The sequence below is a fragment of the Corylus avellana genome, chromosome 6 (genome assembly GCF_965113065.1).
Source record: "Corylus avellana chromosome 6, dhCorAvel1.hap1.2, whole genome shotgun sequence".
NCBI classification, from domain to species: domain Eukaryota; kingdom Viridiplantae; phylum Streptophyta; class Magnoliopsida; order Fagales; family Betulaceae; genus Corylus; species Corylus avellana.
Genome location: NC_142495.1, coordinates 800675 through 814417, shown reverse-complemented (window position 1 = coordinate 814417; position 13743 = coordinate 800675). Strand labels below are relative to the sequence as shown.

The 13743-nt window shown below is 33.4% G+C and overlaps 1 protein-coding gene across 1 annotated transcript; it reads left to right on the top strand.

The window, feature by feature from the left end:
- Positions 1–7403: 7403 nt before the first annotated feature.
- GATA19 (GATA transcription factor 19) lies at positions 7404–9062 on the top strand. Its single transcript, XM_059602762.2, has 2 exons — positions 7404–8355; positions 8455–9062. The coding sequence occupies exons 1-2, from the start codon at positions 7933–7935 to the stop codon at positions 8767–8769; spliced, it is 738 nt and encodes a 245-aa protein (XP_059458745.1). The 5' UTR covers positions 7404–7932; the 3' UTR covers positions 8770–9062.
- Positions 9063–13743: the final 4681 nt, after the last annotated feature.

Genomic DNA, 13743 nt, shown 5'->3' with positions numbered 1-13743 from the left:
TCCTACCACCTCAAATTGGAGATATTTGATGGTCGCAACCGCAACCACCCAACCAAAGAGAGCTGGTAGTTGCAACTACCAAATCGCACGTCATATATGACTACAACCCACCTCGATGGCTCTAGGGATTGCACTACTAAACAAGGGCGTGGTTAGTCATTCACGAGAGAGGCTAGCCAAATTTTGTTGAGATAAAGTAGCAATGTCATGTCGCATTGTCAAATCAGCTTTGTTTGGAGGGGGGCTGGTGTGCCGGTGCCGCATCGCACTACTACATTAGGGAGTATAGAAAATGGGAGTAAAATGAGATTTTACCATGCATAACTCAGTAAATTTTAACTTCTTTAAAAATTAAATTATTAGAATTTTATCACATCAAAATTTATAATTTAAAATGTAGTAAACGTTAAAGATAAATGTTATTTCTCATCTTCCAGCATTTTTTTTTTCCAAATCAACCATGATTTCGAAAAGAAAAAATAAAATAAAAATAAAAGATAAAGAGATAACAGGTCTTAATGTTAAAAAGATAAATTGAAGGTTGGTAAAAATAATATAACCAAATTATATATATTTAAAATAAATAGAATTTGAAGAATTATATATGACAGAATATATTACAAATTGTGGAGGATGCTGATCTGGACTTCGATGCACCCAAATGAAGTTCAATATATATATATGGGTAACTAATGAAGCTCGATATTGGGTTAGACAAATTCTGTAGTCTTTGGGATTTTAGAATCCAGCCGTAATTGATTCCCCCAATAGCATCCGAGCAAGTAGGCCCAATAACCTTCATCATTGTAGGGCACGAGGCCCAGAAAAGCTTGCTAAGGCAAAAAGTCTCAATAACAAAACTGGGTAAGCCCAGCCCAAATGAAAAAGAAAAAGAAAAAAACAAAAACAAAAGCAGCTACAGCTCACAAAGGAGTCAAAATTGTGCCACTACCCTTTTTTTTTTTTCTTTTTTTTTCCTTTCTTTTTGTAAAATTATGACTTCAAAATTATTCTATAATTATTGAGTAATTCTAGAAGTTCTTCTTGTGTCACTCTAAGAATGATGTGGATATTAAAATCATCATTTGATCAAAATTTAATAACGATCACCCAAGCCCAATGATAAATTTAATAGCCACATCATTCTTTGAAGGACTTTAGAAGGATATAAGAGAGACTTGTAGCATTACTCATAATTATCAGATAATACCAATGTGACAATTCTAACTAACTTTTGAATTAGTTATAGTTAAAAATAAATAAAAAACAGTTTCTCACTTTAACATTGCGAGATAATTGTGTAATAAAAATATAATTTTTACCATTTATTAATAAAGTTGTTTAGGCATTACATTTTGTAAAATGGAGATCATTTTGTCAAATCTTCTCTTCCCTCTACTCTTGCAATAATAAAAATAAAAATAAAAAACCAAATAGTTTTGAGAAGAGGAGAAAATTAATTATATTATAATACTGGAAAGTTTTTCAACATAACTTAAATAAACAAACAGTTAAAGATTTTGTTTTACCCATAACTTAAATAGTTTTCTTTCCTTTTAACTCTACAACCAAACAACTAAGATTGAATCATACCAGCTACTTCAGGCCGGATCAAGGTATTCTCCATTTTAAATCAAATAATTAAGATATATTTAATGGTATACATTGTGTCACGTCATTTAACAATAACATCATAAGATATCAGCAACTATTCACCCAGTTAATGTAACATTCCAATCTGTCTAAAATTTTTATTTTATTTTAATGGGAAATATAACTGCTTTGCTAGTACTATTACTTAAAGGATCCACTTCAATAATAAACAACAATTTTGGAGGTACCTTACAATAAATAATATATATATAGCACCATAATTAAACAATTGTGTGAATATATAGTAGAAAGAGGTTCCAATGCGGCAATGCCCCCATCATGAAGTAAAGAATTCAATCAAAGAAATCGATTTTCTTTCCCCTCATCATCAGGTCCAAAAGAGATTCAAAGCTATACGACGAAAGATCTTTGGATAAGGGAGAAAGCATGGGGTAGGCAAAGGACATGTAGGAGACTAGATCCAACCCAGCAACAGTATGATACTACTCCCCGATTTCGGGCAAACTGCCATGTCGGTGGATTAATTTACCTAATTAATCATCATCATTACTCATACTCAGAAATTAATCCACTAATTAATATATAACTTATTCTTGAAAAAAGGAAACCCATATCACCTCCTTTAAACATGGGATCATGACCGGTGTGGCTGGGATAAAATTGGCAGTGGTTACAAGATAGAGATTCTAGCATTAATTTTACTGTTTAAATTGCTAATAATTTAGTCAACAAATATGAAAAAGTCATTACGAGATTCACCTACCTAAATAGTTTTCAGGTATATATCCCGCCCTCTATGATAGTTGAACCCCTCACTTATCAATCATACACTTTTAATCATTTCACCAGCTATAAATTGTCGTATCAATTTATATAAAAATTATAGTCTTTCTAGCATTTTCATTAATTAATCTAAACAGGAAATCACAACAAGAAAATTAATTCTGATCAAGATGACAAAGGTAATGTTAGATGAATATCTTTGGCAGTAATACTATATACCACTTCCATTAACATTTTCAACAAAATGTATATAATTATCTTACATGTTTCACATTACGAAATATTTATAGAATAAAAATATAGCATTATTCATGTCTTTGAACTTTGAAAATATCTCACGAGAACTTGGAAATGGTGGCCATAATAGGTGATCAGTCCAAGCAACTCCGGTAACTCATTGTGGCTAGCCAACGGGCAGTTAATGGACTTTTAGGTAGTCAGTACTATTTTGTGGAAAACGTTTACAGGAGAAAACAGGTACGATGTGGTTTAGCAAACTACCTACTACCTACATACTGAACAACCAATAGACCTTATGCCCACATAAACACGTATTTAAGATACACAATTATTGTACCTTATTTGTTTGAACAAGTTATTGTACCTGCTTGTTTGGATGAAAAACTTTATCATATGTACATTCTAGTATTCATAAAGTATCTATTTCTTTTATGTGAGTCACGTGTAATTTGTTTTAGTTTAAGTTTTTAAAATAAGTAGTAATTTACTACACCTACATACTGACAACCAATGGACCTTATGCCCACATAAACACGTATTTAAGATACACAATTATTGTACCTTATTTGTTTGAACAAGTTATTGTACCTGCTTGTTTGGATGTAAAACTTTATCATATGTACATTCCAGTATTCATAAAGTATCTATTTCTTTTATGTGAGTCACGTGTAATTTGTTTTAGTTTAAGTTTTTAAAATAAGTAGTAATTTACTACACCTACATACTGACAACCAATGGACCTTATGCCCACATAAACACGTATTTAAGATACACAATTATTGTACCTTATTTGTTTGAACAAGTTATTGTACCTGCTTGTTTGGATGTAAAACTTTATCATATGTACATTCCAGTATTCATAAAGTATCTATTTCTTTTATGTGAGTCACGTGTAATTTGTTTTAGTTTAAGTTTTTAAAATAAGTAGTAATTTACTACACCTACGTACTGACAACCAATGGACCTTATGCCCACATAAACACGTATTTAAGATACACAATTATTGTACCTTATTTGTTTGAACAAGTTATTGTACCTGCTTGTTTGGATGTAAAACTTTATCATATGTACATTCCAGTATTCATAAAGTATCTATTTCTTTTATGTGAGTCACGTGTAATTTGTTTTAGTTTAAGTTTTTAAAATAAGTAGTAATTTACTACACCTACATACTGACAACCAATGGACCTTATGCCCACATAAACACGTATTTAAGATACACAATTATTGTACCTTATTTGTTTGAACAAATTATTGTACGGTTTGTACCTAGCTTGTTTGGATGTAAAACTCCATCATATGTACATTCTTGTATTCATAAAGTATCTATTTCTTTGATGTGAGCCACGTGTAATTTGTTTTAGTTTAAGTTTTTAAAATAAGTAGTAATTTACTACACCTACGTACTGACAACCAATGGACCTTATGCCCACATAAACACGTATTTAAGATACACAATTATTGTACCTTATTTGTTTGAACAAATTATTGTACGGTTTGTACCTAGCTTGTTTGGATGTAAAACTTCATCATATGTACATTCCTGCATTCATAAAGTATCTATTTCTTTTATGTGAGCCATGTGTAATTTGTTTTAGTTTAAGTTTTTAAAATAAATAGTAATTTAGCATGATAATAAAGTCAATATGTTTTAGGTTTGAATATTGATTTCAGCAATTTACTCTCTCATTTAAATTAAATATTTTACGTGTTAAGTCTTACTTATTAAAAGAGTATTAGAGTATTGATTAAATAATTAAATTTACATATTCTTATTAGCTTAAACTATATATACCTGCCAACTAAAAATAATTTGGAGAAGAAACAAGGGACAACTTCGATTCAAATCCCCTAAAATTAGGCTGTTCAATTAGGTTTTTAGTTTAATTACATCAAACAAGATACATTGGCAAGAATATATATCTTATAAAATCAAAACAAATAATATAAAACACTTATAAAATTATTCATCTTATTTATGTTAGGTCAATACATTTTATTAAAAACAAAAAATACCTCCAAATATATATATTAACAACAAACGTACCATTAATGTTTTAACAATGTCACGAAACGTTAAAGTACTAAGAAAATAAAACAAAGTTCCTGAATCCTGACCCAGAGAGAGAGAGAGAGAGAGATAGAAGTATTTCCATTGGCTATAGGGCTAAAGGAGTTATAGACCTCCTTAGAGGAGACAATTAGGGGTTACAGTGTTCCTTAGGTCATCACACTGACAATAAGTTATCTTTCATAGGACGGCTTATTAGAGACTTCTCCTACAACCCCTTTTCTAAACGCTGGTCCACTAGTTTCCTGATTTCGCTTTTTCTTTTCTCCACCCACACTTAAATATTACTACTTTACCATTGCCAGGCAAATCTCAGTCAACACAAAATCACTAGACCAATCCCAGACCACCTAACAAATTTTAAAAATAAAAATGTATAAGAAAGAGAAGAGAAAGAGAGAGAGAGAGAGACAAACATTCCAGTTGTATCTTGTTGCTTTTGAGGAATGCATGTTTATGTCTTCCAAAGCTAGCTTGTTAATAATTTCATGCCTCTACTCTAGGGCTTGTTTAACACATTTGCATGCATGCATGCAAAGGAAATCTCTCCACGAAGCCCACGTGGCACCTTGATTAGCGATAATGGAGTGTTTTTATTTATTTATATTTAGGCAGCAGATACGATCCTATTCCTGCTGCTTAAACCTTGGAAAAGTGGAACCAAAACCAACCGGGTCCCACCGAATCCAACGAGCCACATAACATCATGATTAAGGGAGCATCTCAAAATGCGTCTCTATAGTGGGTGTGAGGCGGTGAACCTTAATTATTTTCGTTGGTTTTGTATGATTAAGCAAATCCCAGAGTTTCATTAAAAAGAGTATAATTAGATTCTCATTAATTACAAGGATTTTATGGGCATTAGAGCACCACCCAAACTCCACCACCATCCTCCATAGAGCGTGCCAAACACAGTCGCTACATAATTTTAGTTTAATAACTCATTTTAAAAGTTTTAAAGAGGGTAAGAGTCACGTGGAACAAGGTCGCGTAGGGATGGGAGAAGTGCATGTGGGAAGGGCAAATGCTACGCTGTGTCTTGGGCTAAACGTAGTTTGCTCGTAGTTCACAAAGCTAATAGAGAGCATCTTTTGGAAAGCGGTGGTCGTCCCGTTTGTCGAACTGTGGCTCACCAATCTCTAGACGATCTGATTCTCTCTCTCTTGATGTTTTTTGAATCTTTTGATCGAATGGGGACGATATTCCAGAGGAGTTTGTTCGGGCTTGGCCATGATGAATGTGGGGTCGACCTTTTTTTTTTTTTGTACTGTTCATATATTTGGGTTTATTTAGTATTTTTTTTTAAAAAAAAACATTTTTTGACCTTTTCTTTTTTGAGTTTCTATCTTTGACCCAAGAGAAGAGAGATCTCTCTCTCTCTCACGCTAAGCCAAGAAGAAACAGTTGTTGCTTTGATGATTGCAGAGTATCACATTTAGATACCTTTATCTCTCTCTCTCTCTCTTTACCTTTTTCATTTCTCTCTGATCAAAATCTCCGGATCTTCTACTATTACTACTGCGACTACCCACCAAAAGCTACCATTGCTGTGATGGGTTTCGGATTCGGGACTTGAGGTGATTATCATGACGAATTGGCTTTGTTTTTGGTTCACGTGATTCCCACGGTACGGCTACTGCTTGTAGTAAGCTCAAAAACTGGCTGTTATTGTTGTTGTTTTGGAGATTTGACGGATTGGACTCCCTATAACTACTAACGGAGTGGGCTATGTACTAACAGAGTTGTGGTCATTGTTCTGTTGAAAAATATTTCAACGTCACACATATCAAATTATTGCCAATTCCAAGCGCCCCAAGGCGCGTCAAACTGACCCCCCCCCTCCCCCCCTAGATTTTTTCATGATCGTTTTCACTGATTTAAACCATTTTTGCATGTGATCATATAACATTAGTTCACATCAATTGCAACAATTCAAATCCATGAATTTCAACAAACAAGCATAAATTGCACATGACCCTGATTCAAAGTTTTGAAGTTAAGTTAGATAGAAAAATTAAATGAAACAAAAGTAAATTAGAGTGTCAAGGTTTGAACATATTTCAATTTTAAACAATTAACTGCCTGAATGAACGGTAATTTGGATAACAAATATAATTTTAAATAATATCACATATTTATTACTTGAATTACAAAAAATCTCAATGGAAGCATAAGCTAGTTACACGTGGTTTCTTAATTGGGGAATTGGTGCTACAACTTTAGGCATGAATATACTGTGGACAGGAGGGGTATATGTGACATTGGGATCGGAGAGTGCGTGGGACGCGTTTGGGATGGGGGTGCGTGGAGGAGGGAATGGGGACTATTCCATTTTCCTTGGGAGGCTGGCAGTGACAGAACAGAGTGGCAGAGATACGGATACGGACAGAGGTTTTGATGTATTGGGTTTGAGACTAATAGGCCTCGTGATCGGAGAAGGCAGATCCATGGAAGACTGTTCCCGCTAGTCACGTGGGCTCTTTTGACTACCCCAATGACCACTCCCCCCCTCCTTCCCTCTCTCTCTCTCTCTCTCTCTCCCCCATTGTTAAGAGCGCCCCAAAACACCCCTCTCTCTCTCTCTCTCTCTATAGTCTACTATAGCTAGGCTTGTGCTGTCTTGGGTATAAATTGAATTGCGAGAAGTGAAACTTATGCGAGTTACAGACAGTGGCACAGAGAGAAATTGAGCACATACACTTGTTCATCCCCTACCCCCCACACACACTGACCAACTGACTAGATGACTCAGGCTTTCTCTCTCCACAACATGCAAATCGGGTCCCTCTCTGTCTCTTCTTTATAACTCTTTCTCTCACTCATTACGTATGTAGATCCCTCTATTTGCATTTGACGACAAAGCTGGACTGCAGGTGCTGACTGGTATTTCGCCATTTTATTACTAGCTTATAAAGCTACCAGACAACAATCCTTCCTTCTCAGCCCCGGCCCTGATCTCGTACAACCCACTAAGCTCTCGCATCTAAGTTCTCCTTTCAAACTTAATATTATTACTTCTCTCCCTCCCTCTGATCACATTACTGTTTCGCTTGTACTCATCTTCCCCCTTCCAACTATAAACTCAATCCGTCTCCCCAATTCTGTTTGCCTTCAAAGAAACCCCTCATTTGATCTCTCCTCAAGCAAATTAAGACTACAACTGTGTACTACTGGGCACCCGTTCAAATCAAGATATTATTGAGAGAAAAAAAAGAAGGGAAACGATGCATCGCTGCAGCACCTCTCAGGTGGGGCCATGTACGTGTGGTATGTTTCACAGCCAAAGCAGTCCCTTCTCCATGCTATTCTCCGTGCCCAACCACAGGCCGTATGATGAATCCGATATGTATTCTTTCACATCCTCTTCCTCTTCTGTCGATTGCACTCTCTCTTTAGGAACCCCATCTACTCGTCTAACCGAAGATGACGAAAAACGACGCCGCTCTGGCTCCTCCGTCTCCAACTTTTGCTGGGACTTGTTACAGACCAAGCAACAACCTTCTGCACCTCAATCTCACAAAAGTAGCCGCGGAGCCAATAATGGCGGCAATAACAACGCCGCCAATGACCCCCTCCTCGCTCGCCGCTGTGCTAACTGTGACACCACTTCCACACCCCTCTGGAGAAACGGTCCAAGAGGCCCAAAGGTACTAACAATATATATCGATCACTTAATTTGTTTCTTATTTAATTTATTTTGCTTTGTAGATTTTAGTAACATGTATGTATATATTTGTGAAATGCAGTCGCTATGCAATGCTTGTGGTATTCGATTCAAGAAGGAAGAGCGGCGAGCCAGCGCCGCGGCGTCAGCGACAAACATCAACGGCGCGAGCTCAGGAGGACTAACAGAGCAGAATCACATGCTAGGCCACCATAACAGTACTTCATGGTACGCACATTCACAGAGCCAGAAAATGCCGTGCTACTCTCCTGCCATTGGCAACGAGTTCCGGTTCATCGAAGACAATGACCGAGATTCGGATACCGGCATTCCCTTCCTTTCTTGGCGCCTCAATGTCACTGATAGGCCGGGCCTCATCCATGACTTCACGAGATGAATAATTGACGGTCAAGATCCACAACGCATCACGATGATGATGTTGAAGATGTTGGTGATGGCGATAGTTTATAGACTCGTCAAATTCTTTTTTTTTTTTCCTTTTTCTCTTTGTTGGCGCTTCCTTTTCTCTGTCTTACATAGATGGAGTACTGAGATAATTCTATGTTCTTAGTTTGCTTTTCTTTCAGGTTCTTTCTTTAACTTTTCTCTCTCAGTTACAAGCCTACCTGGGCACTTTTTGTTGGTCTAAGTTTCCTAAGTTCCTAAACGTGACGAATATATATGATTTCGATGTTCATATTTGGACCGTCCGATCCTTTTGGTGTTTGACAATAGTCAATAGCAAAAGACTCTTGTTTAGTACTTTATCATAGAATGTGAACTGCAAGTTTAGCCTACCTGAATGTGCAGCTAGTCTATGATGGATCTTCTTCTATTTTTCTTCAATTTCATAACACACAGAGATGGAGGTTGTTACATTTGATTCTGGGTAATTGCATATGATGTACCAATACCCATGTTCGATCACTGTGTTTTTTCTGAACCGGAAAATGTGCGGTCCCGAACAATTAAATCAATTTTGTCTTTTTTTGTGCATTATCAAATCTGACCGTTCAAGTGAATTAATCATTGTAGAGGTTGCTGATTTCTAGAACTCTATTATATATATATATATATATATAAGAGTAGGTTGTATTAATGGATAGTTTTGACATAAAAAATATAATTTATAGCCTTGTGTGTATATATAATTTGTTGAATAAAGTTTTTTTTTTCTAAATTGAGTTTGAATAAATTTTTTAATTCAATTTATTAAATTTACATATATATCTTTAAAATATGTTATAATTAAAATGAAAATGGAGATGCTTCGCCATTGAAATACTACAAATTTATTACAAAATTCATTTACAATTTGATATGGTAATTCATAATTTTTAAAATAATTTTGAGAAATTAATAAGTGATATTTTTGCTTAAATATTTCTTCGATTATAGATTGCTACATCAATTTGTAAGCATCGCTCATTAAAAATGCATACATGAGTCATGTGCTTTAAGTTTAATAGAATAGACCCACGGAATTTAATAAACGACATCAAACAAAATTATTTAGATCAACTTTCATGTGGTGTTCTCGAGTCCCACGAGGGATTTCTGCCCGTTAAACTGCTATATTAAGCACATTTCTTATAATGTGCTTAAGCGTAGTAGTAAACTCCATTTTGTCTTCAGAATTCATATATGAATATCCATATTAAAACTTCATTATTCATGTATTAGAATTTTCAATGTTACAATTTACAAACATGATACTTACCACATTACTGACTAAAATATCTTAAATCTATAATATTTTTTTATTACAAATATCTTATAAATTAACGCGACAATCATATCAACTATCACGTCTATTTATAAGAAATTGCGGTAAAAATTTGTATAACCCCAAAGATTTTTCATAAATATTAGATTGAAGTTGTTCTTATATTGGTGCATTAATTCCTCCAGCTGCATGGTATGGCCACCTGAAAGATGTTGATTAGAAAGGAAGGCCATGAGCTGGGTCCGTGTTTAATCAGTAACAAGTGTGTGTAAACTCGTGCAGTATCACAGGTGCAATGAATTCGCTTAGAATCTTTGTCACAATAGAGAACGTGCATTGTTTTGTAATTTGTGCATCACAGTTCACGTATATAATTGCGATTTTTAAATTTTATTAGGAGAAACTTACAAAAGGAAATTAGAAATAAATAAATAATCATATAAATAAATTCATTATTTTTGAAACAACTGTACTCTAACCTTCTACTATATATCCAACCGTTTCTCTCTCCCTCTCTCTCTCTCTCTTTAAGCTGAAATAGATAATCCAGCCTATCCAGGCTATATTTATCTATTATTTCTTTATAATATTTTTTTTTCTTTTTTTTTTTAATTTTTTTCAAAAGATACAAACACTTAATTAAAGAGAGAGAAATGAATAAACAAAAATTTGCATTTTAGCTCAAACATGTTTTTCATGAATAGCATTGATTGATTTGACGCGTTTTTAAGTGATTGTATCACTTAAAAAATGTAACAACAATCGTTCTAAAGTAGATGTAAAAATCTAGTATAGAGAGTAACGTTACCCATTTTATATTGGAGATGGCTAATTGGATATGGGGTGTTTTCGAGGTTGAAGTACACAATATCAAGTTATTTGCATGGTAATGATACCACATACATACCACAAAGAGTTATTTTTTTAATTTTAAAACCAAATAATCTATTTATCACACCGTCAAACCATGCACATTGACCAATAGATTATGATCCTCTCAGATTTTTTAAAATATGAGATTACTAGATTTTAAATTCTAAAAATTTGAAGCACTCAATTACTTCTAACAGTCTAAATAAATGTAAAGATTTGTGTTACCGAGTTAGGTAATTTTAATTTTCAACATGTCAAACCCACTTGCCTTGGTAACATACAAGCTTCTACATTTATTTAGATCGTTAGATGTAATGGAAGACTCAAATTTTAAAATCTAAAAATCTCAGATTTTAAAAATTCTGAGGGGATCTCAATCCTTGACCAATTGACAAGAAAATTGCTTGAGATACTATAATTTTTATTACAAAATCATACAAACAGACGTGATAATTCATAGTTGGTTAAATAATTATAAAAAATTGACAATCAAGATTTTTTCTTAACTATTTTACCAATTAAATACTGCCACGTAAGTTTATAAAATGACTTTATAAGAAAAGTTGTAGTATCAGTACCCTACTCATTTGACAAATAATTTTATAGTTTTACCCACCACGTTAAAATTTCTCGTTCGGCCGGTGGATTTCCCATACATTTGACAACTTTTCCTGAACTGTTGGGAATTTGAACCCATAAGTCATAGCAATGATAGTGAGAGTGAGGACTGGGGCAAGCCCATGGGCCCTCAGTAAAAGTTATAATAACCCGAAAGGAGGATTCAAAAAAAAAAAAAAAAAAAAACCGAAAGGAAGCAAGCTTACCTTAGCCAAGCCCACAGCAGAAAGATTAGTTAGGCGAGCTGTCATTCGTCGCCTTAATCCAAGACCCAGTAAAGTAAAAGATCATCGCCTTAATCCATCCTATCCCTCCAAACGAATGATGATGAAGGGTTTTGGCAAACGCAACATATTTTTTTTTTTATTTTTTACACCATATCAATATTTTTTTATTATTATTTATATAAAAAAAATTACTACAAAATAAATTTTTTTCATTTTTTCATACCAAACATTCTTATTTTTTTCACTTAGAAAAGAAAACTTTTTTTTTTTTTTTTCTTCACATCGATCAATTTTTACTACAGTATCAAACCGAAACTGAAACAAAATTGTTTACCAAACAAACCCGATGTCATTTTAGATGACAGAGCTGCCAAGTTTGACATCACATTTAATCATCTATCTACCAAAAAGATAATGGTGGATTTAGTAGGCAATGCAGTTGATCAAAACCAAACAACCTTGCACATGAATAGGAAATAAAATAAGAATAAAAAAACAATAATACCCACCTTGTGACTTGTGACTTTGAGTAAACAAATCGAAAACCACAAGTCAGTGAGTTTTCGTGCAAGAAATTATTGCCCGGAGGCTAAAATATATTTGCTGGCTCGCACTTAGCCTATTGCTAGCATGCATTCCATGCATGTCATTTACTTTTAAGTTTTCATCATTTCTATGTTAATTTTTTCATAGTCTAACTACTTTGATACAAATTTCTGTAAATTTTGTTATTCGGAATTGTTAGTAATGTAAATAGTAAATGTGAGAGTTTCTATGAGGTTCATATGCCCAAACAAATATCAAGCAAAACGCTTTCTGTTTAGACATGTGGGTTTCATAAAAACTCTTATATTCATCATCTGAATTACTAATAATCCTAATTAAAACAGAAATTTGAAAAGTCTATTTGTCTTAGGGCTTGTTTGGATGTGTTTGAGGGGTTTAAAAGTGCATTTAACACTCAAAAAGTTACTTTTTTTTTTTTTTAAAAAAAAAAGTATCATTTTGATAAAAAAAAAAAAAAAATTGAAAGCGTTTTTAAAATTCCAAAAAAACCTAAAAATAGTTAAAATGCATTTTTGAAACTTTTGCCAAAAATCGTTTTTTTGACTTAAAAACTATATTTCTCAAATACAATCTCAAACATGCTTTTAGGCAAGTAAGTTTCATATTCCGAGGTTGATTGGAGTGGGTGATTTCTCTTGTACTCGATTTTAGGCTACCTAGATTTGGGCAGATATGGCTCTTTTTCCTAATAATTATTTATTGTCTCAATTGGATTTTTCTTTTTGGCTTGCATCCCTTTCTTTTGTGTGAATAAGAGTAGGACGTGATAGGATATAATTATATAAATGTGTTCTCTGTCTTAGGGCACGATGGTTACCTGTCCACATCTGATTACGTTCTGTTCTTTTAACAAATAAAACTTGACGAACATGAAAGAACAAAATCTTTTTTGTTAATATGTTTTGAAAACTTATTTTATGTTTTTAACCGTGTTTGGTGTTTGAATTGTTTATTAATGTTTTTGTTTCAAGAAAAAAAAAAAAAAAGACAGAAAATGAATGAAAATTTTAACAGACACAATCACATTATAATTAGAATTATTACAATGTAAACATAGCCAATAATTATATTTATCAAAATATAAAAGATTTGAATATGTTGACTTCATTAACGTAGGGTGAAAACAGTAGTATATTGAAACATATAAGCTCACGTTCGGTCGCCGTCGGTAACAAAAGGCAAGAAAATTATAATTAAAATAAATAAATAAATAATAATGTTATCAAAATAAAGGCATAGCTTTGTTTGTTATTTTTTTTTTCAAAGAAATAATAATAATAATAATAAATAACTAAACACAAAATACTCCTAATATATAACATTTTTCACTTTTAGGTCAAATCAATAATAAATTCACTGA

What these genes read in the sequence shown, in the direction of transcription:
- GATA19 (XM_059602762.2), top strand. Translation starts at nt 7,933, where the DNA reads ATGCATCGCTGCAGCACCTCTCAGGTGGGGCCATGTACGTGTGGTATG. An exon ending in ACGGTCCAAGAGGCCCAAAG is followed by an intron (nt 8,356 to 8,454) that starts GTACTAACAATA and finishes TGTGAAATGCAG; the next exon opens with TCGCTATGCAATGCTTGTGG.